At 39.3% G+C, this 25959-nt stretch overlaps 1 protein-coding gene across 4 annotated transcripts in view; it reads right to left on the bottom strand.

Annotated features, from left to right (window-relative positions):
* Nucleotides 1-25959, bottom strand: part of DENND1A (DENN domain containing 1A) — a 4751104-nt gene that overhangs the window by 3458570 nt on the left and 1266575 nt on the right. For all 4 annotated transcript variants that reach the window (XM_044058260.1, XM_044058262.1, XM_044058261.1 and 1 more), the window contains exon 4: nt 16672-16721. In XM_044058260.1, the coding sequence (XP_043914195.1) occupies nt 16672-16721 (50 nt within the window). The remainder of the gene's footprint in view (nt 1-16671; nt 16722-25959) is intronic.

Raw genomic sequence — 25959 nt, 5'->3', positions numbered from 1 at the left:
GGGGGTATTGGTGAAGGACGCCTTAAAGGGGTCAGCAAAGTTACATAACCACATCTAGGCATGTCTTCTCAAAGCCACGCCTGTGCCTGTGGCCCTACTCGCCCCATCGGCTGCATAAGAAATGAGCCACATGGAGGAGCTAACTATAGAATTAAGGGTTGCCAGCTGGGAGTTAATCTTTTCCTGAGACCCCGCAGCAGATGGATCCTGAAGGGTATCACCCAGTTCCTTAAGATCATCTCTTTGAAGGGAGGTGAAATGGCACAGATAGTTCAGCGACCGCATGGAAAAGGTCGCTGAAGAAAACATCCGCTTCCCGTACCTGTCCATTGTCCTAAATTCTTTATTAGGTGGATGGACAGGCACTGAAGGGTCAGCCAACTCCTTCTTAGTGGCTGCTGCAACCATCAACAGGGACACCCTTTGTAATAAACTGTTTGTTGGACAGAGCTGTAATGAATTTTGTGGGCCTGCGGGGAGTTGGTTCCACTGTGTCCGGGGCCTTCCACGCCTTCCGAGCCACTACTTCCATGAGCGGGTCGAAAGGCGGAGACACCCAGGAGGTGGAAGGGCGAGAACCAAACACATCCAGATACAACGACTTGTCCTCGGAAGGGTTGACGGCGGTCCAGTTCCCCCTCTACTTAAGGATCTCAAGGATGTCTGAGAAGGAGACATCCTCAGAGGGGGACCTTGGGAACCCTTCTGAATCCACCAAGTCGGTGTCAGAGGTGACTGACTCGGGAGAGTCAACATGCTTCCTCTTACATTTTCTCTTCCGAAGGGGCTCCTCTGAGAGATCAGGGGAGGCCTCGGAAGAAGAAGATACACCCAATGGGGCTACCTGGAGCGCGTGTTGGGTCAGAAGGGTGGACAGAGACCGACGCAGGCACCATGAGGAGAGGAGCCGAAGGGGTCGATTGCGGAGCTGACACCAGAGTCAGCACGCTCCTCATGATCTCAGAGGCGCCCCTATCAGGCAGAGAAGAGGGTCCCCGCTCCATAGAAATGTGAACCCTCCCGGCACCGAGAGGGACAGATCCGAGGCCGATGGGGCCGTGCTCACCTGCGCTAAGGCCCCGAGAGGGAGAACAGGGTCGGACAAGGGTCCAATGCCACTCGCCCCCTCGGAGCCGACGAGTGAATTTTGGCGCCCGGATCCCTCCAAGGACGGAACCAATGAAGAGATCGTAGCCGACGAAGGAGCCGAAAGGTGGGGTATCGGCTCCAACGACTCGAGCCCCAACAAGCTCCTGCTCTGAACACGGTAGTAGAGTCGGAGGAGGAACTATTGAAGAAATAGGGATAGCCACAGTCTGTTGAGAAGGGCTAGTCAACATTTTGGCCAGTGCCTGTGATTTAAGGAGCCTGCTGACCACCCTCTCTAAGTCATGATCAGATAGCCTGGAGGACCGAGAGGAATGGGATCTATGGCTCCGCTCAGATTGTAGTAATGGGGACCTGGGAGCCAAGCAAATGGACTCTAAAGAGAGGGAGCTCAAACGTTTTCTGCTCAGAGAAGGCTCCGATAGCAAAGTCGGAGCCGACTGAGGTCTCAAAGTGTCAATTCTGGCTGGAACTGATGAGGAGGCAGAAGCTCCGCTTGGCGTCGGCTCCGAACAGGGAGCCGACAGTTTGGCGGGCTTTAAGGATTTCCCCGCAATGAAGACTTGGCCGGGGATCCCTCTGGCTTTAACAAGCCTCTCAATATGAGCTTATTCCTACGCTTCTGCAGGACTCTCGGACTGAAAGCATGACAGACCGAACAAGAGTCTTGCAGGTGTAGGGGGCCCAAACAATAAACACAAGAAGTGTGACAGTCTGTCAGAGACATCTTCTGACGGCACGAGTCACACTTCTTGAAACCTGAAACCTTGGTATCTTTAGACATGATAAAAGAGATACCAAGGGAAGTTTAACTAGTGCTTAAAACACTATACACAGACACACACGCACTAGAACTAACAATACAATACCACTATAACTACAACAGTTATGACTAACAACAAATTAACACAAAAAAAAAAAAGAAAAAAAAAAAAAAAATATATATATATATATATATATATATATATATATACAATACTAAAGAGACAGGCCTAACCACTACCCCAAAGGGGGGGGGGGGGAATCTCTGTAAAAACAGAAAAAAGGAGATCCTAAGTGGGGTCTAAAGGGGTTTACACGATCTAATAACACTAATAGAGAAGAATATCTAAAAATAACAACTCTGACAGTAAAACAGCAGTAAAAGAATTATACAACCTGGAGCTGGTAAAAAACGCAACCTTGTAGCTGAAGCGGCAAACGAGATCTTGATATCTGACGCCTAGCATTGTGGGATAAGGGGAGGCCTCGAGCCGGTAAATAGCTCTCGAGCTTTAGTAAAAGGCCGAGTCGGAGCCAAGGATCGGCTCCGAACCCATCCAGCAAGAATGAAGGCGAGATAGACAACTTAACATCAGAGTTTAGTTAAGGAGTTGTAAACATATTCTACCCTCACATTTAGCCCCATTTTGTAAAAAATGTTCAGAAGAAAACAGCCCTACACATTTAAATTGTAGGCCTGGTTACACCCTTATACCTCCAAAAAATACCTTCTGTTTAGATTCAGCAACATAGATTAGATGAGAGCAAGGTGAACTACGTTTAAATAAAGTAATCAAAACGTCTATTATGCTTTTCTACAAAATGCAGCCTACAAATTTTCAGATATTACCCAGTTCAACAGACCTAATTCAAGATGTATCAAATATTAGGCACTGGGGTGGGACGTTTCATAATAATAATTCATGCTTTCTGCAACAAAGGATCAAATGCTCTGATAAAATGTTTAATGGAGGAAAAAAAAGAGACATTGTATATACTTATATTTGAATGCATGTGTCCTGGCAAGAAGTGGTTTTAAAGCTCTCGACAGTATATCAGTGGAAATATTTTGAAAATCATTTCCAGGTGCTTCTGCAGTTACATCCTACTGATGCCTCTAGGCATCAATTATTATTTGTTCATATTTGCATTAATAATTCCAAAACTATGCCACATAAAATTATTGAAAGATTTCATCTTAAAGGTTACACAATTGCAAACACAACTCTATTGGTATCTGACCTCGTTCTAGTGCAGTTAAAGAGATATTAATTGTTGTTTATACAATATTTATTTGTACTGTTATAAACATTATGTTTTTTTAAATATCTCAACAACCAAGCTGCACAGAGATATCTGCTTAGCCACATACGAAAGATCTCAGCTGGATGCAAACAAAATTGTTTGTTGAGATAATGCAAACTGTTTACAAAATATTACAAACTTAAAGTTAATGTATTTACTGTGACTTATAAATAAGATCCAGTTTAAGACCAAGAACCTAACGAATACTACCAATATAAAAACTAACCTAATGAATACCACCAATATAAAAGTTAACCTAACAAATACTAGCAATATAAAAATTTACCTAACGAATACTACCAAAACAAAAATGGTTTATGATGAAGAGTCTGAAATTTACACTTTTTCTGTAACCTCTGTGCTTCCACAGCTCTCAACATTTGTTTGAAATGTGAGGGCATAATTTCATTGTATCTAAAAACTTCAGCTCTGCCCACTGGAAATTACAGTGCAAACTTCCAGAGCTCCAATGGAGGGAATGAGTTAAGAGAGATCTCCAAAGCAGTGTTGATTCATCAACCAGAAAACATTAAAATTGACTGAGTTTCTCCACAAAAGGATGACTTTTTTATCCAACCCAGGTAAACAATGTAGAAAATTAGACATTTATTTAGTTGGACTGGGCAAAAGCTCTGTTTCAGAGGAGGCCCTGAGAGAAAAGCTCCAGAAAAGAACAGAATGTTTGCAAACCATAATAAAAATGTAGAGATAAATGCAAATAAAACACAGAATATCAAAATATAAAAAATCAATAGTAATAGGTAAGACAATACAGAATAGATGTGTATAATTGACTAATTTCAGGGGATTTAAATCTTAATGGTATACTTATATACCTTGCAAGCATGCTGAATACCTAGTTTTAAAGCATGCCCTTATACTGTTATATTTAAAAGCACCTACTCCCTCCTAAATTAACAATTACTGTCCAATCACTAACATATGCCCACTGGCAAAATGCTTGAATATATACTGAAGTATGATATTCTTTCTAATAAACAACATGGAAATACAGTATTATAACTGCTACTTACTCGACAACAAAAAGATAACTACATAAATAAAGAGCAAGGCTTATTAATGAAACCATATTTCTAGATCTCAAATCTGCATATAAAAATGCAAATGAATACGGTCTTCTACAAAACTGTTATGCATACAAATATTATATTAATGAAATGTGCCATCCATGGTTCTGTAGATTTCCAATTTTTCTCAGTATTCATAAATTACCTTCCCTGGCAACTGCCACAGACTAACTGCATTTTATACACATACACTGTTCTAATAACGAAGGCCTACAAATCTCCTTATACTTTTAAAAAGTATAAAAAGGTAACTTAGATCTGCCTGGAACTGGACATATTAAAATTCACCTCACCTCAACAATAAATACACAAAAATCAACCATACCTCTGTCTTCATAACACAATGAACATATCCAGGAATATTTGTAAATCAAGCTTATCCAACACAGGAAACAATTGAAAATAATAATAAATAAACAAAATAACAATCATATTAAAATCACTTCAGGGAACTTCTTCAGAACGAATTAACTACAAACAATGAAATACTTAACTTAAACCATTACAAACAATGAAATACTTAACTCAACAAACAATTTTAAGGTCTTTTTTTACGAAGGTAGAAAATTGCGCATTAGCTTGAATTATGGGAATACGCTGTTAAGAAATTAATTGTTTATTAACTCAGTCTGAAAAAGTTCCCTTTTACGATCAAAAGCACTTACTGAGTTATGGAGATTACAGTGATTTTAACTCTATTGTTATTTTGTTTATATCTAGGAATATTATCAGATCAAAATCTTCTTCTTCTTCTCTCGGCTTTTCCCAGTTAGGGGTTGCCACAGCAGAACAATTGCTGGAACCTGTGTTCTGAGAGACTGCCTTCCAAACTATCTGCAAATATACAGAGCTGAGTATATTTTTTTGATTATAGAGTTTAATTGTTGCTGAGATCTCTGTTGAAACTGTTGTCTCACTGTTCTGAGAGACTGATCTGCAAATATACAGAGCTGAGTATATTTTTTGGTTTTAGAGTTTGTACTGTCAGTTGTTGCTTAGATCTTTGTTGAAACTGTTTTGTCCTACCCACCCTCCCTATTTTTGTTTTGTAGTTTAAATTTGGTGGCTTTTGCAGTTGCCGCCCCACTGTAGATTTGATGTGGGACACTCCCCCAGTCCCATCTCTTTACCACATTCTACCTAATAAACTCTTTCCGCACTTGCTTTTAGTACTTTTTAATTTAATTGCATTTTTTAAACTGTGTTTGGTCTAATGTTGCTACATACTCAAGTGTGCTAGCTTGCACTACATGTGAATTGTTTTTACTACTGTTTTTGCTACTTTTCTGTAAAAAAAAACAAAACTGTAAGCCTGTTTCCTATCTTTCCTGTAAGTAGTGTTCCAGATACAGACTTGCTGTATTCAGGACTGTATGTAAGCTTCTGAGCCCCCCAAGCCTTTCTGTGCTACAGGGAAGCCTTCTAGCTTATTAGTGGGAGTGGTAAGCACTAGGTAACCTGTCTACCACATAAGGAGTGGTTCTGGCCAGAAATTGTAGTTATTGGCCGTTTGGGCAATCTCTTCCATCTCTCTCAACTTCCTGATTTGAAAGCCTGCATTTGCACTTGTTTCTGTCCTGTAACTCATCTAGTGCAGATACAAATTCTTAGTTTTAGCACTTAAATTTGCTTATTCATGCTCAGCACTTGTTCAGAACTTGTAAGCACTAAATAAGCTACTAATTACTATAGCACTCAGTCATCCTCATTACCTAGAGGAAAACAGTTTTTTTACTTACTTTTCACACTTGCATAGAGAAAAACAGCTCTTGTACTCACTTTCCTCACTTATCTAGAGGAAAATAGTTTTTTATTCAGGCATGTCCAAGGGTCAGCTCCCAGTGTTTTCTCCTGTCTGATGAATCTGGGCATCTTGAGGCAATGTAGAAATTGCCTCATGTACACAGACAACCCTCTCCTCCTACCACCCAACACTACAACCTGAGAGAGATGCACTTATCTAGCCAAACTGGAGGTAAAGCTCTCTCCAACCAAGACTGAACTTGACAGTCATGAGGAGAAGGTAAACATTTGCACCACACCACACTCGTCACATAGTCTCACTAAATCTACACATCGTAACCCAAAAACATTCGCGGAGGCTCTCAATAACAATCTAAGCAACAGAGACCTCTAAAGCAGAAACACAAGCAATCTCCATCCCTCAACACAACCCACATGACACATAGCCCACAGACTCAGTGTGCCACTCAACCACAGCCAATAAGGCAAAACAACGTGCCCAACACACTAGTCATAGGTGACTCTATAGTCAGGCACACTGATGTCCCACTCACCAGGCAAAACAAGGAGAAGGTTACTGTCAGCTGCCTGTTGGGTGCCAGGATCTGCCACATAACCCACACACTCAGGTCACTCCACAACAAGTACAAATATGACTCTGTCAATGTCGATGTTGGTGTGAACGACCTGAGATGTACCTCCCTGGACTACATGAAGAAAGACATGGAAGAGCTCTCCGATCTTGTAGTCCAGGCAGGTATGACCCTAGCCCTGAGTAGCATTGTGCCATCGCCCAGAATGATACTGCAGTACAAGGACAAAATGATTGATTTCAACAATTGGCTAAGCTTCTGATGTCATTCTAAGGGGATCCAGTATCTATCTGCTTGGGATGACATGGTCGACAGACCACAAAGCTTTGCCACAGACGGCCTGCACCTGTCGCCCCTTGGATTCCGGATACTGGCTAAGGATCTTGCTGCCCCTATAGTGCCTTTTTTAGGTAAGGTTCAAATAACAAATTCACCACCATAACAGGAACAGGCAAGCAAAAACTGAGGGTAATGCTACTCAATGCTAGAAGTCAATCTCAAAATGCACTGACTCGAGGCACTCCTTAAAATGGAGAACATTGATATCTGTGCAGTGACTGAGACCTGGTTTAAGACTCCAGAGAACACCCCTGCACTACCAGGCTATAACTCATACTACACTTTTCGGTCATGTAACCTGGACCAAAACACCAAAGGCGGAGGTGTGTCCATATTCATTAAAGATATCCACACCTCCAGGCTAGTTGCTCAGCATAATGCATCAGAGGTTATCCAAGTGCAACTAACTCTGAGCAAAACTGCAATCCAAATTGTAGCTGGCTACAGATCCCCCACCATGCCCCAGGATTCCCACTCCTCTTTTCTTGATGTACTCGGAAAATATTAGGGTTCAACCAAACACCCTAATAATGGGTGACTTCAACTACCCCACCATTAACTGGGAAAACTACTCGTATACCAACTCCTTAGCTCAATGCTTTCTGGAATTCTTAAACTCCAGTGCCCTGGATCAACTTATCCACACCCCCACCAAGGGGCAACACTATCCTAGACCTAGTCATTACCAACGAGTGACCGGTGTTCCACACCTGAAGTCAACTCCTCGTTAGTCTGATCCGACCATAAGCTAATCACCCTTGATATCCATATCCCGCCCCCACCCCCCCATTAAGGAAACCACAGTAAAAAATTTCTCCAAAGCCAACTTCATGCTTCTTAAGACAGAAGTGGTGAACTTCATGACATCCATGCAGATGGACAACACAGTTACAACTGCTGAATCCTACACAAATGCATGAATCGTGCTATCCCAAACAGAACCAAGACGCTATCCTCCAAAAAAAAGGAAGCCAATCTGGTGGTCCCCTGCCATAAACTGTACAACAGAAGGAAGAAACTGTTACAAAAGAGAGTAAATTCTCATGAGTGGAGGAGCTCCCTGGTCAGCCTCAGTAAGAAGCTGAGATCTCTTATAAGATCCTCCAAAACTAGCTACAAAAACATAATGGCCACTAATTCCAAGGACAACTACAAAGCATTCTATAGCTATGTCAAGAATCTCGATGGCAACACCCAGATCTGCTCTGAGTTACAGCACAAAGGCAAGAAAATTACAGAACCAACTGATATTGCCAACATCCTGGCAGATAGGTTCAGTGCTAACTTTATTCCCCTCTCACCCCCTAAAGAGCCCATATCTATTCAGGAAGAATGCAGAGTCCCTGTAATCACAACTATGCATGTAAAAGGTGCACTCTCTAAAGCCAAAAACATAGCATCCATGGGACCGGACAACATCCCAGGTTGCGTTTTACATGAACTGGCTCCCCACTTAAGCACCATGTTCAATAATAGCCTCGCATTACACATTGTGCCCACTGAATGGCACACAGCAACAGTTATCCCAATCCACAAAGGTGGAGCCACCACTGATCCCAGGAACTATCGACCTATTAGCCTGACGAGCCTGGTCTGCAAGGCCATGGAACGTATCATCATGGAACTCTTAAACAAAGACATTGGTAACCTCCAAACTCTGGATCCCACCCAGTTCGGGTTTGTGAAAGGCAGATCATGCCTCCTGAACCTGATCGACTTCTTTGAGGCAGTCACCAAAGCTGTAGATGAGGGTAAGGTGGTTCACACAGCCTATCTTGACCTCGCCAAGGCTTTCAACACCATCCCCCATTCTGGAATTATAGCTAAACTCACTAAACTAGATATAAATCCCTACGTCACAAGATGGGTTGCCAACTGGCCCACTGACAGAACCCACACTGTAAAAGTTGCCGACTCCAAATCTGACCTCAAAGCAGTGACACGTGGAATACCACAGGGTTCTGTCCTGGGACCTCTCCTGTTTGGTATCTACTTCTCTGAACTACAGGCTAACACAAAAGGCCTCTGGCTAACAAAGTTTGCAGATGACTGCAAACTAGGAGCCACAGTCAAGTCCCCAAATGATGTGGACATCCTACAGAAAGGCCTCGCTGAGACAGATGCCTGGTGTCAGAGCCATGGCCTCAAGCCCAATGCCAAAAAGTGCAGTGTCATCCCCTTTGGAAAAACACTGTACCCATGAACTACCACATAGGCAGCAATCTACTTAACACCGAATGCATAAGAGACCTTGGGACCCGCGTGAACAGTAGTCTCTCCTTTGACAGTCACATCGCCACAGTAATCAGGAAGTCCTTCTACATGGCACACCTCATCATAAAAGGGTTCTCATCCAGGAAAAAAGAGGTCACTGTTCCCCTCTACTCGATACTCATTAGACCCATTATAGAGTACAATGCCCCATTTGGAATGTACCACACAATACATCTGCAGCAGCTGGAAAGGCCACATAAGTACCTCACAAAGAGTATTACTTGCCTCAAACAAATGGCCTACACTGACTGCCTCAAAAACTCCAGCTTTACTCCATAGCACATCGCCTACTCCGAGGTGATCTCTGCCTAACATATAAAGCTATGTCAAACCCAGAGCTGTTGGACATGCTACACCTAAAGAAATCCCAATCCCTCCAAGCAACACACTCTAGGGACCTAAATCCTGCCACCACAATAAACAGGACATGCTGGAGGGATAGATTCCTGTCCCAGAGACTTCCCATACTCTGGAACAGGCTACCCATCTATGTCAAGCAAAGTTCTTCATTAGCACTCTTCAAGAAAAATCTTGATGAGTGGATGGGAAATAGGAAATACACCCCAAGGATCATTTCTGTGTCTCTGCTCGACAGTGGCACAGGAAAATAATTTTCTTGGGTGGCGTAAGCCAGGGAACCTTCTTGGCTAGGCTTACGTAGGTCCTTGGGCTGATAGCCTACTACCTACCTATGAACAGTCCACAGACAGATTGGCAGTGGAGTTTTACGGTGTTGAGTTGCCAGCCATTGCCCAATCTTCCACAGAAGGTACACACACACACACACACACACACACACACACACACACACACACACACACACACACACACACACACACACACATACACACCCCTAGGGACAATTTAGTGTGTCCAATCCACCTACAGCATATCTTTGGGATGTGTGAGGAAACCCACATGACCACAGAGAGGACATGCAGACTCCGCACAGAAGGCACCCCAGCAGAGAATCAATCCGGAGAAGCTCTTGCTGTGAGGCAGCAATGTTAATATTTCCTTCAATTCAGATGTTGACTATCGAGCAGAAAAAACATTTAATTCAACTTGAAGTCTCTCAAATACAGAAACAAGACATGCCATAGATAATAAAGGAATTCTGCTCAGACTAGAATAGGCATTATCAATAATTGCTTTTCCTTCTTCCAAAGAACATCCAATCTATCTGTAAAATTCTTACACACGTTCACTTATCAAACTACAGGATCATCAGTTTATAACTATCTCCCTCACCCCAGCCATTCTTAGTCCTCTGACTGTTCTCAGTGTTACCATGTCCACACAAGCCCTTGATCCCATCAGTGTTCCTACCTGCTGTCTCTGACTTAGCCCTAGCACCAGATAGGCTCATTAACTTCCTGAGAAGATGTCCTTAATAAGACACATCTGTAACACAAAGGGAACAAGGAAACTCAAACCACCATGGAAGAATGACACCATGACCCTTCATTTAAGTAGCAACCAGTCAACAATTCTAAAACCTATCATCCCACCTCCCTCCCAGTATGCTAACCAGCATGCGGTTCAGCTGGATAGCAATAAGAAGTGGCTTCAATGATGAGCTGAGCCTGGCACTTAGCAGCAAGCTTCTAGCCCAACCACATGCTCATCCTGGCAATCAGTCTCACTCTGAAGTCCAGGTAACATCAGGGTTCACTGACATCTTGACACCACCTGAAATCATTTGTTTTTACTTTGTAAATATTGTAATAACTGAACATAGTCATCAGCAAAACAGTAAATACAGATGTGTGAATACTAGAAGCTTAATTGTATCCAAAACCATTCTTTGTCCTTTGGAATATACCAGTGTTGTATGAAGAGTGACTAAACCAGAATAGGTTAGTATATGACCAAGTTTTTATATCACTGCTACATTTTCGCTCTCTTTTAACTTCCCCAAATGTTTTGGGTTTCTCATACCTTTAAAGGGAAGACTCCCATTCCTGAATCAAGGTATGATTAAACTTCCAGAAATTAGTATTGCGTCAATCTTTGATGTTTACCAAGAGTACTGACATGTTCATCAAGTTGGGCAAGCAATAAGGCATGGCTATGAGGAAGCAACTGCCCTGAACTCTTAGTTTGCCCCAACCTCATCAGTCAAGCCATCACTAAATAATCCCCTGAGCCTACCGATGATCTTCCTGTGAAGTACATTCTCACTCCCCCACCCTCCAAGATGGGCACTCCCATCCTCCCCTACTTGTGCCATCAAGTGCTCAAGCCACTAACTGAACTCTGATCACGTGGGTCATAGTTGGCTTTATCCTTCTGTGTCACTGGCATGGCTTGCTTACAGTATTTTAGCTCAAGTTTACTACAAGCAATTATGTATACAGTGAATAAAGGGTTCAGTTTGTGCCTAACTGATATTCTTCTTCAGAGCTTAAATGGGGAAAGATGAACTTTACTAATTTAAGGGGTGACTCTCAAACTCTGGATGGTGTGTATGCAGCAGTACATTTTTACGGCCTATTACAGTATGTAGGACTAAAGAGTTACAGACTGTTTTCACAGCTTGATGTAGCTACCTCTCTAGATCAGACCAAGAAGTTATTTACAATTTGCATGTTTACTATTTGAAAGTATTAAACTGTAAGGTTAAAACCCATTGGCCTTACTGTGTACTGCATATGATTTGTTCAACTCAGCCAAGGTTGTGGGATCCATTTTGGAGTGGCCTTCTGAAGGATGATGTGGATTAGTTTGGATAGCTGATTAGAACATGCAAGTTCTACAAACTAGTGTGTACAATTTTTTTTACTATGAGAAATGGGCTAAGGTGCTGAGATACTTAGGATAAGTTATTTCATAGGCTGTTTGCAGTTCAAATATTTTGGATTTTTTTTTAAAGGCAAGACTATGGATTGTGTCACCGTCTGTGATTATGATACCCTTGAAAAATAAAATGTATATGCCTATCATAACATGGAGCTGGTTGTTAAGTTTAACCAAAACCTGATGGAATGCTGATACTGTCAATCGATTATTAATTAAAAACTAGTACAGTAATGAAACGCTATTGGCTAGCTCAAACTTCAGTTCATGATGAATGTTATGGATGGTTGTCCTGGCCTGGAAGCTGAAAATATTGCAATGGACTGAAAGGTAAGTTATGGGCTTGCTTGGGAATTCTCATTTCAGGTGAGTAAGTAAGGGGTCACCAAAGGTAAGAGAGATGACAAATCAGACAGGACAAATCAAAGGTTACTTAGATTATGCTGCTAAGCTAGCCTGTTTTGCGGGATCTATATTAGATCATTGAAATCTTCTTTCATCAACAGCTTATTCATCGACCCCTATCCATTGAAATTAGCTTCAGTGAACATTAACATTTTTTACAGGGTTAGGTAACCAATTGGCCACTACCCCACTGAAACACACATCGCACTAAATCAAACCCAACCATGTGGGGGGCTGCACTCTCACACTCCCCTAACTCCAAGTTCACAATGTGGTGGGGAAAAGGGCAAAATTGTGGTGATGGCCAGTTGGTTACTTACCCTGTCAAAATTTCAATGTTCAGTTAAGTTAGTTTGGATGGATACGGGTCGATGAATAAGTCGTCAATGAAAGAAGATTTCGACGATCTAATATAGACCTGTTTTGTGAGTGGATGATTCTACATCAAAATGGTAATAGTAACTTTACGATTATGTTAGAAAGACTAGACTGTTCCATGTCTATGGCATATCTTCAACAGGTAGTAGTATTTAGCTAAATTAAATAAACATTAAAATGAGGGTTTTCTTTTTTTTTCTTTTTTTACTTGTCTACTGGAACTAGGTAGACAAAATAGCATCCCAGACTTTGGTATACTCCAGGAGGGTCTCACACAGACCAAGGACTGGTGTATTAGTCACAGTCTCAAACTGAAAGCAAACAAATGCATCATCATTCCTTTCAGCACAAACAATGACACTTCACACTATCAAATCAATAACAATACCCTAAGTACCCACTGAAGTGATAAGGGACCTGGGAGCACAGGTTGACCGTGACCTTAACTTTCATCACCACGTGTCTATCATTGTAAGGAAAGCTTTCCACATAGTTCACTTGATTAGTAAAGGCATCACCTTGAGAGCAAAATAAGTTATAACCCCTTATACTCAGAACTTAACTGGCCCATAATTGAGTATAACACCCCATTAGTCCTCAGAGGTTTCGAACAAAGAAGATCAAGGACCTCTAACATGTGCCTTACACAGACCGACTTAAGTCCCTGTCACTATACTGTGTATTGTACAGACTTCTTAGGGGAGACTTATGCCTGGCCTACAGAGCAACCCAAGACCCAAACCTAATGAACTTACTGCATATCCATAAATCAAATGGGTCTAAGGCTACCCCCATTCCCAGTGACTTAAATATGGTCTGTGACTTGAATAGGACATGCTGGAGGGACAGATTTATATGTCAGTGACTGTCACGTGTTTGGAACAGGCTACCAATTCATGTGAAACAGAGCACCTCTATGACAATGTTCGAGAGGAACCTGGATGAGTGGATGGTGCACTGTAAATTCTTACCAGGCATAGTGCCCACAACCCTCCTGGACATGGACAGTCATTACTAAATGCAATCAAGTGTACTGACTAATACTTCCACAGTATTACATTGGGTTGAAACAGCTAGGCTTAAAATGACCTCTGGGTCGATAGCCTAATAATCTCCTATGATCCTATGGACATTCATGACTAAAGTAAATGGTTGGAGCAGTAAGTGCATTGATGAAGCAGCTGATGGGACTAAGGATTGCTCAGTCACGAGGCATGTGAAGGTGATGTGATTTGAGTGAGTGAGCTCTGTTACTTGTGTATGGGAATCACCTAGGTCATACTATAAACTATACAGACTGAAAGATGGCATACAGTAATTTTCATTGTATTTCTTTCAGATGTTTTGTGTGTAACATTGACTGAACCCTGTTAAGATTAGAATATAACACTTGCATCTTGACAAAAGGAAAATAAGATCCCAGTCCTTTTCAGTGTGTTTCTTATAATAGTGCCTTAAGTAATATCGATTGTGTTTGGTCAAGACGATTGAATACGTTTTTTTCAATGTTTAGTATGTATGATAAAGGAACTTACATCAGTAAAGGAACCTGCTATTTCTATCCCATTCTGAAAACTAGTCATAAGAAGTGCTGAATCAGCTGACAGTGGCCTACAAAATTTCACATCTCATAACTACAGAAGCCAAAAAAGCAGTGAATGTTCTGCTACCAAAATTGTAATACTCACTCCCAGTCATAGTCTTACATTCTACTTAAAACTAGTACACCCTACAAATGAAAATGAAGCCACCTTTTTCCTTAACATTCTAAAGTTCAAACTACTTAACATATGATATTGCCCTCCACTGCAGCACCTTCAGCAGCACAGAACTTCAAAATACACACTCAGGGAATTCAGATGATAACTTGCTTGTCAGATGACTATACAAGAGAGCAATATTGGGGAAAGCCTTCGCCAAACTAGCTCCAGAGAGATGTACCAATATGCCACCATATATTAGGTCAAATAATAACCTTAAGGACTTGAAGCATGAAAAGAACAACTCAACTCAGAATGCCACTGATTTGACAGTCACGATCACGCAAACACTTAACTTAAAATACTGTTAACTGTACTCCTCTGAATGACCATAATTCCTTGGTATTATTGCAACCTCAGTCAACATTTTTAAGCTTAATACACATTTCTGATTATTACAAAATCTGTTTATAAGCATATTTCTTTCTTCATACCTTTCTATATTATTTGTTTGTAATCATTTTACTGCTCTGTATGTTTTTTTACATTTTTGGAAACTCATCTCTTTCTCCAATACCTCACTGCATTACATGCACATACTTTGTCATCTCTTTCACTGATTATTTCCCTTATGCCAGTGTTAATATCCAATTAAAAGTTTATTTGAAATATTTAAGACTACTGCTACTTGCTCATATTTCAAGTTTATGATCCACTGTTATATGTTTTCTCTGTCTTTTGGTCTGGGTCATGCCTGAAAAGGATCTTTTATTTTACTTTATTTGCTTTTGTTGACCAGGTTAGCCATCCTAGACCAGTAGCCTGTATTCGCGAGAGAACCAAGTTGGTACTTATACTTACCAAGGTAAACCTCGCTAGAACACTGTTGAAATTCTCCTAATCTTCTTGATATGTGCCATGGGATCTTTTCCTTTTATTTAAGCTGCTACCACCTCAGGCAGATGGGGCCTCTGTTCAGCGTCTCATCTGAATGATGGCACAATCATCAGCATACTGTACTGCAGTATCAGTAAAGGAAAATTAAGTATGTTACCTGGCATGGGAATAGAACCCACAGTGTTCCAATCTTCCCACAAGAAAGAAGTGTGTGCTACCTGTTGAGCCACTGATTAGTGTGCTTGTCCACTTAACAAAAGTATGAATGTATATATGTAGATATTACTAAATAAATACACAAAACTATTCCTCCTTTTACAAATTATGTAAATTCTGACTTCAAAGAATAAATGAAAAGTATTTGCTAATATAAAATAACAAATAAACACCATATATGTAAACTTATGACTTCTAGTATGTTTAGAAATAGCTTAACGTTAGAGAATGTTCCCTTAATTCTGCATGATTGCTTTTCTAACTGTATCTCATTATGAATATACATATATCTGTATAAAATAATACTAAACTGTTGATCTAGAGAAATCACTACATCATGAGCTGGATTTTCAAGCAAGGAGAATGTAATTGCCATAAACTGTGTACTTTTTGTAAAATCTGATGTTTTCTTTTAAAATTTATAGTGAAACAGAAGGTTTCAGCTTCAAACCTTGTGACCACTATAACCATGCTTTCTGTTGCAAATGAGACAATGAATATATGTAAAGCTACTGTACAGCTGAAATTCGAAACACATTATCAATACATAGTTTAGAAATGTAAGCATTTCAAACCTTTACTAAAATGCCACAAACTGACGTCCTAAATCTTTGAATATAAACAAGCTGGATATAAACTTTTATCATTAAAATTTTGTTATGCCTGAAGGCAGAAATTTGGAGAGATTTATAGAGTTTTCTAGGTGAGAAATGTACAAATGTGCATTGCACCAAGCCACAACTGTATAATACCTAGTACAAACATTGCCTTACTGAAATTCATGGAATATCAATCAAAAGACTATAGAGATGTCAAAGGACTTTAAAAAATGAAGTGAAATCTTGCAAAGGAAATTAAACATTTATACAGACAGGCTCACATATACATTAACTTGTGAGTACTTTGAAAGTGCCTATAAAATACTTGAGAAAGGAATACTGCAGTTAAATCCCCCACAGGGATGCTTTAAATCATAGTTCAAGAGATTCAAACCTGGTATGGTTTTTATTTTCTACAACAGTTTTATGACAATTTTGCTTGTAAAATTTCAAAATCTAACACTACCTGTCCACACAGAAGGGGAAACAAAACTTCGTCAAAGTCTGTAGAACTTCCTGTGGAGAGAAAGAAAGATAATTTATACATCTGATGGGATCCATAAATCTATTATTAAACACAGCACAAAGTCTTAAAAGTCATGCCCTCAAGAAATGAAACACAGATGAAGAAATATAGGGTTTATCAATTATGGGGGAAAGGGGGAGGGGTGGGGCACTGAGCAGTCAATCACATGAAATAATAAACAACATCAAACTTCATTAAAAATGAAAAAATAATCAAGAGTCACACATGGGCACACAGCAGGAGCTAGTATGCCAGGCACCAAGGGGAGGAAGGGTTGGGCTGTCAAGTGTTAACACCCCTCCAGGGACAGTCTGTAGCCTAACCATATGGATCATAGTGAATAACACCAAACCACATGGGTCTGGCCTGGCAGGACCAGTGTGGCTGGCAGAGCATTTGCCTGTTACCTAGGAACAGGGGCCTGGGAGGGGGAGGAAGTGCTTTGAGATTAGACGTTTTCTAACATCAGTAGCACAAAATGTAACAAAAGACAAATCCAGAGGGTCTAGAATATGTAAATCTTACTTTTCAGTATTTTACTTTGTCTTCCTTAAGCTTACATTTTGAAGCTATAACATCTGTCAATCTTTCTGCAATTTGAAAACTTGTCACTTAATCCAAAGCTCATGTTTTCTGCTGTTAGAAAATAGCATAAGGCCTGACTTGTGCTAACCAAATTTTCATCACAAATACATGCATCTCCTAAGAATATATAAAGCAATGCATATACACAGCGTAATCAAATTCAGTCTTTTCAATAACCAGCAACATTCTATAAGCATTTAAAGCTTTTTACATGGCAGTTTTCCTACATGCATCAGCACATATTAATGATGATTCATTTCTGACTGTTCAGAGCAAAGTCTATGCAACATTCTTATTTTAGAAGGAATAATTTTTAGGATTTTAAACAATTAATGACCCAAATTAATCTATAAAGTAATCAGCATTTTATAAAAACATTTTCACTTGGTTGTTTATTCTGACTGCATATGCTATTACTGACAAACAAGTTAAGGAGCCTACTTTATACAGGAGACAGCAGGGAAGAAAACCGTTAAAATTTAAATCACATATCTGCGCTTTCAAACTTACACCAAGGAAAACGACTATCACTGTTTCTGTAAATGCCATGACATCAAGCAAATGATTTTTTTTTTTTTTTGGAGGGGGGGTGATGATGCTACATTACACCTTATCATATGCCTAGTTTAGCCCGTTACAGCAATGTTTTGTAATGCTAACTTTTCTACTGCTGAGTTTTCTCTCTTTCAACAAGGTGAAAAAATACATGCTGGATCACTGCTCTTGTCGCATGCATGTCATTTATAGCCATGCATATTTTCTGTATATTGCAATTTATTCCTCACTGACCTAAAGCAAAACAAAAGTCACTACAAAGGATAAGTGGGAAAAATTCTGCAATGCAACATGTCTGACAAAGTACATTTATAAACACAACTGAAATTTCAGTATGCATTACAATAGCGTTGACGTTTTTCATCTGAAGTTGTTTTGTTGAAAATGAAAAGGGTTGCGCTTTGTAGCAGGACAAACTACAATAAAAGACATTATGGCATACCCTGTACTCTCTCACCATGAATATTACCATTAAAAGTGAAAGTGAATTTGTTTTAAATTTACATGTATAGTTATTTTTGTGTGTGTGTGTGTAAATATCCTGCAAGTAAGTGTCATACTATCGCAGCATGTTACTACCATGCTTGATATAAAGCAAATGTCTTCATACAGTGTGTGAGCTGGGATTTAGGGTTATAATGCTAAGAGACCTTTTCACCTTCACTCTTTATCAGAACTAAAGAGCTGTGTTCAACAGACCATCTCATTTCCATTTTCGCTGTATACCATCCAGCATGTTTCTCATAGCAGTTAATCTTTAAGTACCAAAATTATACTACTTGTAACAATGATCTGAAATTACATTACATCAGCATTACCTTAAACAAAGAATTTAGTAATGATGCTTGGTTTGACAGTAATCCATCTGAAATTTTATTATTTCAAATTGAAGAAATAATGCCTTATTCTTGATTTCTTTATTCTAATATAGTACTTCCAAGCAAAGTGAAGGATGTGCTAATGCAATGCTCAAAAGGGAGATAAAGTTATAAATATATATATATATATATATATATATATATATATATATATATATATATATATATAATGGTTTAGCACACTATGGAAATTTAGAAGAGTACACAAAACACTCATGAGAAAAACATGTTACCAGTGCACTTAAAAGCAAACAACCTACTACTGTTTCTATTGCAACTAAATCAATATACCATAATAACTTTATTAGTTTCTTTTTTGGCCGTACACTGTCAGTGTGTATTTTGGGCACCAACAAATGCACCACTGATCACTGAGCATATTCACTTTCTCACAGTTAAATGACTCTGACTATGCATTTCAGCAATGTTTTTCTGTCCGGGGTGGAACTGTCTTAGAAGTGATCTGCATTTTTTCCTCCCTGAAATGTAAAGGCAGGCCTCAGTAAAGCTGTAAAAAAAAAAAACAATTAACTGATTCACAAGACACAACTGCAAGACTTCAGCTAACAATTTTACTACTACTACTATGTGGTCTCACCAATCTTTTTTTGCACAGTGAAGTTGTAGAAAGCCTGAAATCAGCCCTGAGAAGTGCAGTACCTCTGCAGCCTCTTGATAGGTTAAGTCCCTGAATTCTAGCCAGCTCTTAGGAAGAGATGGTCATATACAAGAACACAAGAGAAACAGAGCGCAAGCGGGAGCCAGCTGGTGAGCGGGACAGAAAGAGTTTATTTTTCTCTTCTTTTCTGCAGTATAACTATTTCATTTGTCAACACTTTATGAGCAAAATGTACAACATTAAAAGACAATACATGTCAGTTAGGCAATGTATACAGACACCAAGAGAAATTACATGCTGGCCTTCAGAATGGTAAAGGACTAGAAAATAATTTGTTAGGAAAGTCCATTACTTAAAAAAAAAAAAAAAAAAAAAAAAAAAAAAAAAAAAGCTCTCAACTAACACAGAAGAAAATTTTGAAGGAAGAAAATGGAAATACAAAACAGGTAGGAATGGACAGAAGACAAATGAGGTCAATAAAAAGTTGAAGGCAAAGAGAACCCGATAAATTAAATCTGTAAGCAGTGTGTATACGTGTGTGCGTGTGTGTGTGTGTATATATATATATATATATATATATATATATATATATATATATATATATATATATATATATATATATATATACATATATATATATATATATATACATATATATATATATATATATACATATATATATACATATACACACACACACACACATTTTTATATATATATATATATATATATATAATCGAAGATGACAGACATAAAATAACATGCATCTGTTTTGTGAACTAAAATTAAAAATTCAAAGCAGGCAAACAACTTGAATAATGAACTATGTTAAGCCCATATGATGAGGGCACAAAATATGCAAAAGTTATAGATTCATAGGCTGGTACTAGGCTTTCGGCCCTAAGGCCTATACAAGCCTAGCCATAACAATTCCCTGGCTCTTTCTTCCCATACTATTTACTTCCCTGGACCCCTGTCTAGCAGGGTGACTGACGTGAACCCCAGGGTGAAATTCCTTTCTCCCATCCAATCATCAAGGTTCCTTTTTAAGAGAGCCAAAGAGGCGCTCTGCTTGACATGTATGGGCGGTCTATTCTGGAGTCTGGGGAGTCTCTGGGTCAGGAACCTATCCCTCCAGCATGTTTTGTTTATTGTGATGACAAGATTTCGATCCCTGGAACGTGCAGCTCTGAGGGATTGGGATTTCTTTAAGTGTAGCATGTCCAACAGCTCTGGGTTTGACATGGCCTTGTATGTTAAGCAGAGATCGCCTCGGAGTAGATGATATGCGACAGAGTATAGCTGGAGTTTTTCAAGGTGGTCAGCATAGGGCATCTGCTTTAGGCCTGTGATTCTTTTAGTGAGGTATTTCTGCGGCCTTTCCAGTTGTTGCAGGTGTCTTGAGAGGTACATACCAAGAAGTCTTTGTACAATTACACAGATGGATAACCAATTTTGTTTATTCTCCTCATCTTATAGGTTATCTCTTCCTGATTTTTATTCATTTCTTGCATTTGTATTAAACCTTTATGATTACTTAGAAAATGCGTGTATTTTAGATACTGACAATGAGGACTTGAAGCAACTAACAAACAACTGCTTTCTTTCAGAAAATACATCTTAAACCTTTTAGCTTTATTTGATCAGTATTCAAAGGTAATCTTAATTCTTTTTTAAACATATTTGGTAACCAGTTTATATCTGTAATTATTAAGCATTTCTCCTTGACTTGAGAAGAAATATATTTACCGGTACATCTTGGTTCGTAATTGTGTTTTCTCTCTCTCTCTCTCTCTCTCTCTCTCTCATATAAACAGCTGAAGTTTTAATAGTGAAAATTATATAGCTTGTTACACTGGTGTAACAAAAATGCAATTAATAAAAGAGAAAGAAAGGGACATGGAAGCACATGTAGTCATGTACGTATACGATTGTTACAGAGGAAAAATACTTTCAGCTGCTTATACATAAAAATAAAGCAGGTGAAAATAAATATTTCTTCATGATAAGTACTAAGACAAGCTACCTACCATCTCATATTCATAAAAAAAAAGTTAGAGGAAATAAATCTCTAGCCACACGCAAAGGTGTCATGGAGAATAATTCTACACTGGAGCTGACTGCTGCACGATGGCTCAGTAGTAAGATCTCTGTCAAACAGCTCCAATGGTTGGAATCAATCCTGATATCTGGCCACTGTTGAGCTGGAGTCTGTATTTTTCCCTTAGTCCACATGGATTTTATCAATAGTCTAGTTTCTTCCCACTTCCCAAGAACATGCTTGTTGAATGTCTATACTAAACTAACATATCTATGACGTATTTGCCCTTACTCTTGGGACCCAAGCTGTGGCTTTAACAGGTATGAGAAGAATCAGTAAGTAAATAAAGGTATAAAATGATAGCAACATTTTTACTAGTTTAAACTTACTAAGCAACACTGGCAGACTAAACTCCTTTATGCTCCTGTTCCATACATGCTCCTTTGTGCTGATCGTTGCCTGGCCTTCTGAGTTATGAACAATTTACACTGCTTGGTCATCTGTACTTCTGCAAACTACATAACACAATAAAAACTCACACCAAAGACCTTCGCCCATCCCAACACATAAAGGGATCATGTTGCTGGTGACAGACTCATATCCCAACAAACACCCTTCTTATGGAATAAGCTTGGTCTACACAGCATGCAATATACCACAGCCACATTCAAAGCTACTGTGGATGATTACATGTGCAATTGTAAATTCACTTCTGTGTTATGTAGACTGGTGTTCCTTATTCAGGGAACATAACTGAATTATTCTTGAGCTAAACTGGTTAGGTTTACCTATGAACCTAGGGCTTCATTATAATCTCTGTGGCACAGACTACAATTTCTGCAAGAAATGCTTGCCAGAAATCTGTTATGTAGTAGTACAACGCAAGTAAAAAAAAACTGTGCTCCCCAAACAAATATAATGAAAAGAGTTCTTGCTTTTGCACAAAGTTGAACTGACACAGATTGACACTACTGCTTATATGATACATTTTTTTTTATAAATGATTACTACTACAAAGAAATATTACTCTGAATGCAGGTACTTTTAACAGAATGCAGTAGTGGTGGTATTCAACATTTCTGTGATGACGTACAACACTGAATCCATCAAAGTACTCAAGGAACCCCATCTATTACATTTGGTATGACCAAGTAAGTGTTTATATCTCCAAGTTTATAATTAAATAACATTAATCTGGCAGACAAAAATATCACTTGACTGCATTTACAAGTGGTTTATAAGAGATCATGGTCAAACACAGTGACACTCTACCTGCTTAACAGTGAACTGAAATAACAGCAGTAGCAAGTGTTGAAATTGGTTGACATTTTCCAAGACAAGAATGAATCACACAGAGTTAAGAAATTACTATGAATTGTCACATTAATGAGAAATTTAAAACTGAAAAATTCTGCACAATAGCTAAATAAATGGACACATTTTTGGATAGATGCATCCACAATTTTTCTGACAGTAGCCTTTCTCATAGATAAACAGAGGAAAATAAAGGAGAATCCAGTTTAGTTTTCAGAACAATACTTGGATATTTCCTTTCAATACGACTCCAAAATAAGACCCAATCTACTTTCTACATAATTTAGCCTTACTGTTCAGTCATTCGCAACATCCTTTAACTCTTACTCCTCCCTAACAACAAGCTGAGATGTAGTGAATTATAATTTTATGAATGGGTATCTAATTTACAGTGACCAGCTGACACTGATGGAAAATAGTGACTGAGCCTGGCACATAAAATATCCAGATGATGTAATAGAGGCAAAATGTCCTTGGAGTTTGTCCAAACAATGTTTCCACTTGAAGCGCGTCTTTCACACATTCGAAGCTTCAGCCAGTTCTGATCTCATCTGCATGCTGGCATTTATGTTGTTAATGTGCTGAAAATGTTCAAGTGTTCAAGTATGCTAGCTCAAGCACCAATAACAATTACTACTGTCACACATTTTTGTGCCCAAACACTGTAGCATTTACTCTTGGAGTTCATAAAAAAATGACAGCATTTTCCCCAGAAACAGATGATGTATTTTCATGTGTTGCATGACACTGGTGTGCACTTTACCAAAACAGTTCAAAAAGAGAACACTTCCAAGGCACTTATTTCATGTGGTTGACTATTTTCACTTCAACATACATGTTCAGTTTTAAGAGGTTCACTAATATTTTAGCATCTAAACCTTCCTGATGGTGAAAATGAGTTGCCATGATCTTGGGATTCCTTTGTTGCACAAGTGTTAACAATCTTTTAATATGTCCAGTAATCTAAGGTGTACCATCTATGCAAATTCCTACACGAGTAAGCAAGAAACTCTGCTTTATCATGAACATCTTCGGATTAATCTAAATGAACTACAAAGACCATTCAGATTTTCTGCTTAATAGCGAGTGCCTTCTGTGTGGAGTCTGCATGTCTTCCCCACAGCTGGGTAGCGTTCGAAAGACATGCGTGCGTAAATGGGCGTGCCTTCACTGAAGGTTGAGCGTCGAGCTGGCAACTCGGTGTTTCGTAAAAATCTACTGCCAATCATTAGTGGACCGGAGGTCTGCAGTGGCGATGCTTTACCGGGAAAAGCCGAACGACAAAACTTTCAGTACAAGCTGATACTGCTGAAATTTTTCTACTTATGGGAGTGGCTGAAAGTGGAAACAGTGATTTCCTTTTCTGTACCTTCTCCAATTTTTCATAACTGCTGGTAAAAACTGACTTTCAGCAACAGTTTGAATCCCCAATTGTCAGCCAACAAGATCAGTGACAATGTAACTTGATTTGACTCTTGCTTTCACTCTCTCCTCAAACACCAATACTTGATTTTTTGTAACTTTAACATTCTATTGCAATAATTGAAGTTTTTTTTTAAGTGTCACGTCTAGATGACTAGTTAAAAGATGCCTATCCAGCACAGCAGTGTTTGCAACTTCTCCATAAACAATCAAAAATACATGTTGGTGTGAGGTGGTTCACTTTATCCTTAGCCATGTAAATCCAATTACCAAGTAGTTGTCCTGATACAGACATATTTCTATACTGGTCCCATTGAAGCTACTTTACATTGTTTCTGCATATCTTTTGAATTGTAGGTATTTCTATCACTTCCTCTGTAGGATCCTGTGATGATGAATTGGAGACTCTGATTTATGCTTCTTTGTAATAACCTTGTTCATGCCTTGATTTAATACTGGAAATGCATACTGATTTCACCATGCTGTCTCAAGTTTGGTATAATGCCAGGATATAGCTGCATAGGGCATGTCATGTTTCTTTACTTACTTTATCCTTTTATTGTGTATACAAGCATAATACTTCACTTCCACACCCACAACTTGCATGTTGAATTACAGATGGCTGAAGCTTTGCAAAATGTAAGTTGAGGTATACGGCAGCAAAACACAGAAGCTGAAATTAAACAGTCAGCAAAACTTAATGACATCTTGAGCACTTTTATACCCAACCCCAGACAGCATTAGGCAATGCAAAAACATTGACAAGTCATTGCATCCATCCATTTTGTACAATGGATTGTTTAAAACAAAGCATTTGAAAAGAAAACAAAATATGATGATGACAATCTATTTTTAGAAGACACAGCAGCAGTCACTTCAGCTATCATTTGAAATAAATTGCTAGCTTCAGCCATGAATTACACAGGCATCTGATTTCCATATACCTAAATTCCTTTTCATCACCTTTCCTTTAACAGTATTGCCTGGAATGGAGTTGCAGGTTAACTCCCCTTTATCCCTAACAACAAATGGATACCACCAAAAGGTGATCCTTAACTTATCCGAGGTGAAATGGCCTTGCAGAAAACAGAAATGAAGAGGAAGTCAGTTTTCAAATTTGATGGTTCTTCCATCCTATTAAGAACACCATATAGCCACCCTGGTCCCTAAGGGATTGTTTTTTTTTTTTTTAACTAGATTATTCTTTGAGCACCCCTCCACAATGTCTACCTGAAACAGTTGAACCATCAGATTCTATGCAGTTACATAGGTTCATACGTAGGTACTAGGCTATCAGCCCAAGGGCCTACATAAGCCTAGCCAGCAAGGTACCATAGCTTACGCCACCCAAGAAAGTTATTTTCCTGTGCCACTGTCCAGCAGAGACACAGAAGTGATCCCTGGGGTGTATTCCCTATTTCCCATCTACTCGTCAAGATTTTTCTTGAAGAGTGCTAATGAAGAACTTTGCCCGACATAGATGGGTAGCTTGTTCCAGAGTATAGGAAGTCTCTGGGACAGGAATCTATCCCTCCAGCATGTCCTGTTTATTGTGGTGACAAGGTTTAGGTCCCTAGAGCGTGTAGCTTGGAGAGATTGGGATTTCTTTAGGTGTAGCATGTCCAACAGCTCCGGGTTTGACATAGCTTTATATGTTAGGCAGAGATCACCTCGGAGTAGGCGATATGCTACGGAGTAAAGCTGGAGTCTTTTGAGGCGGTCAGTGTAGGGCATTTGTTTGAGGTCAGTAATCCTCTTTGTGAGGTACTTCTATGGCCTTTCCAGCTGCTGCAGATGTCTTGTGAGGTACATTC

This window comes from Protopterus annectens, chromosome 16.part0 (assembly GCF_019279795.1).
Source record: "Protopterus annectens isolate FY-2018-M chromosome 16.part0, PAN1.0, whole genome shotgun sequence".
Lineage (NCBI taxonomy): Eukaryota > Metazoa > Chordata > Ceratodontiformes > Protopteridae > Protopterus > Protopterus annectens.
This window is presented reverse-complemented; position numbering and strand designations above follow the sequence as displayed.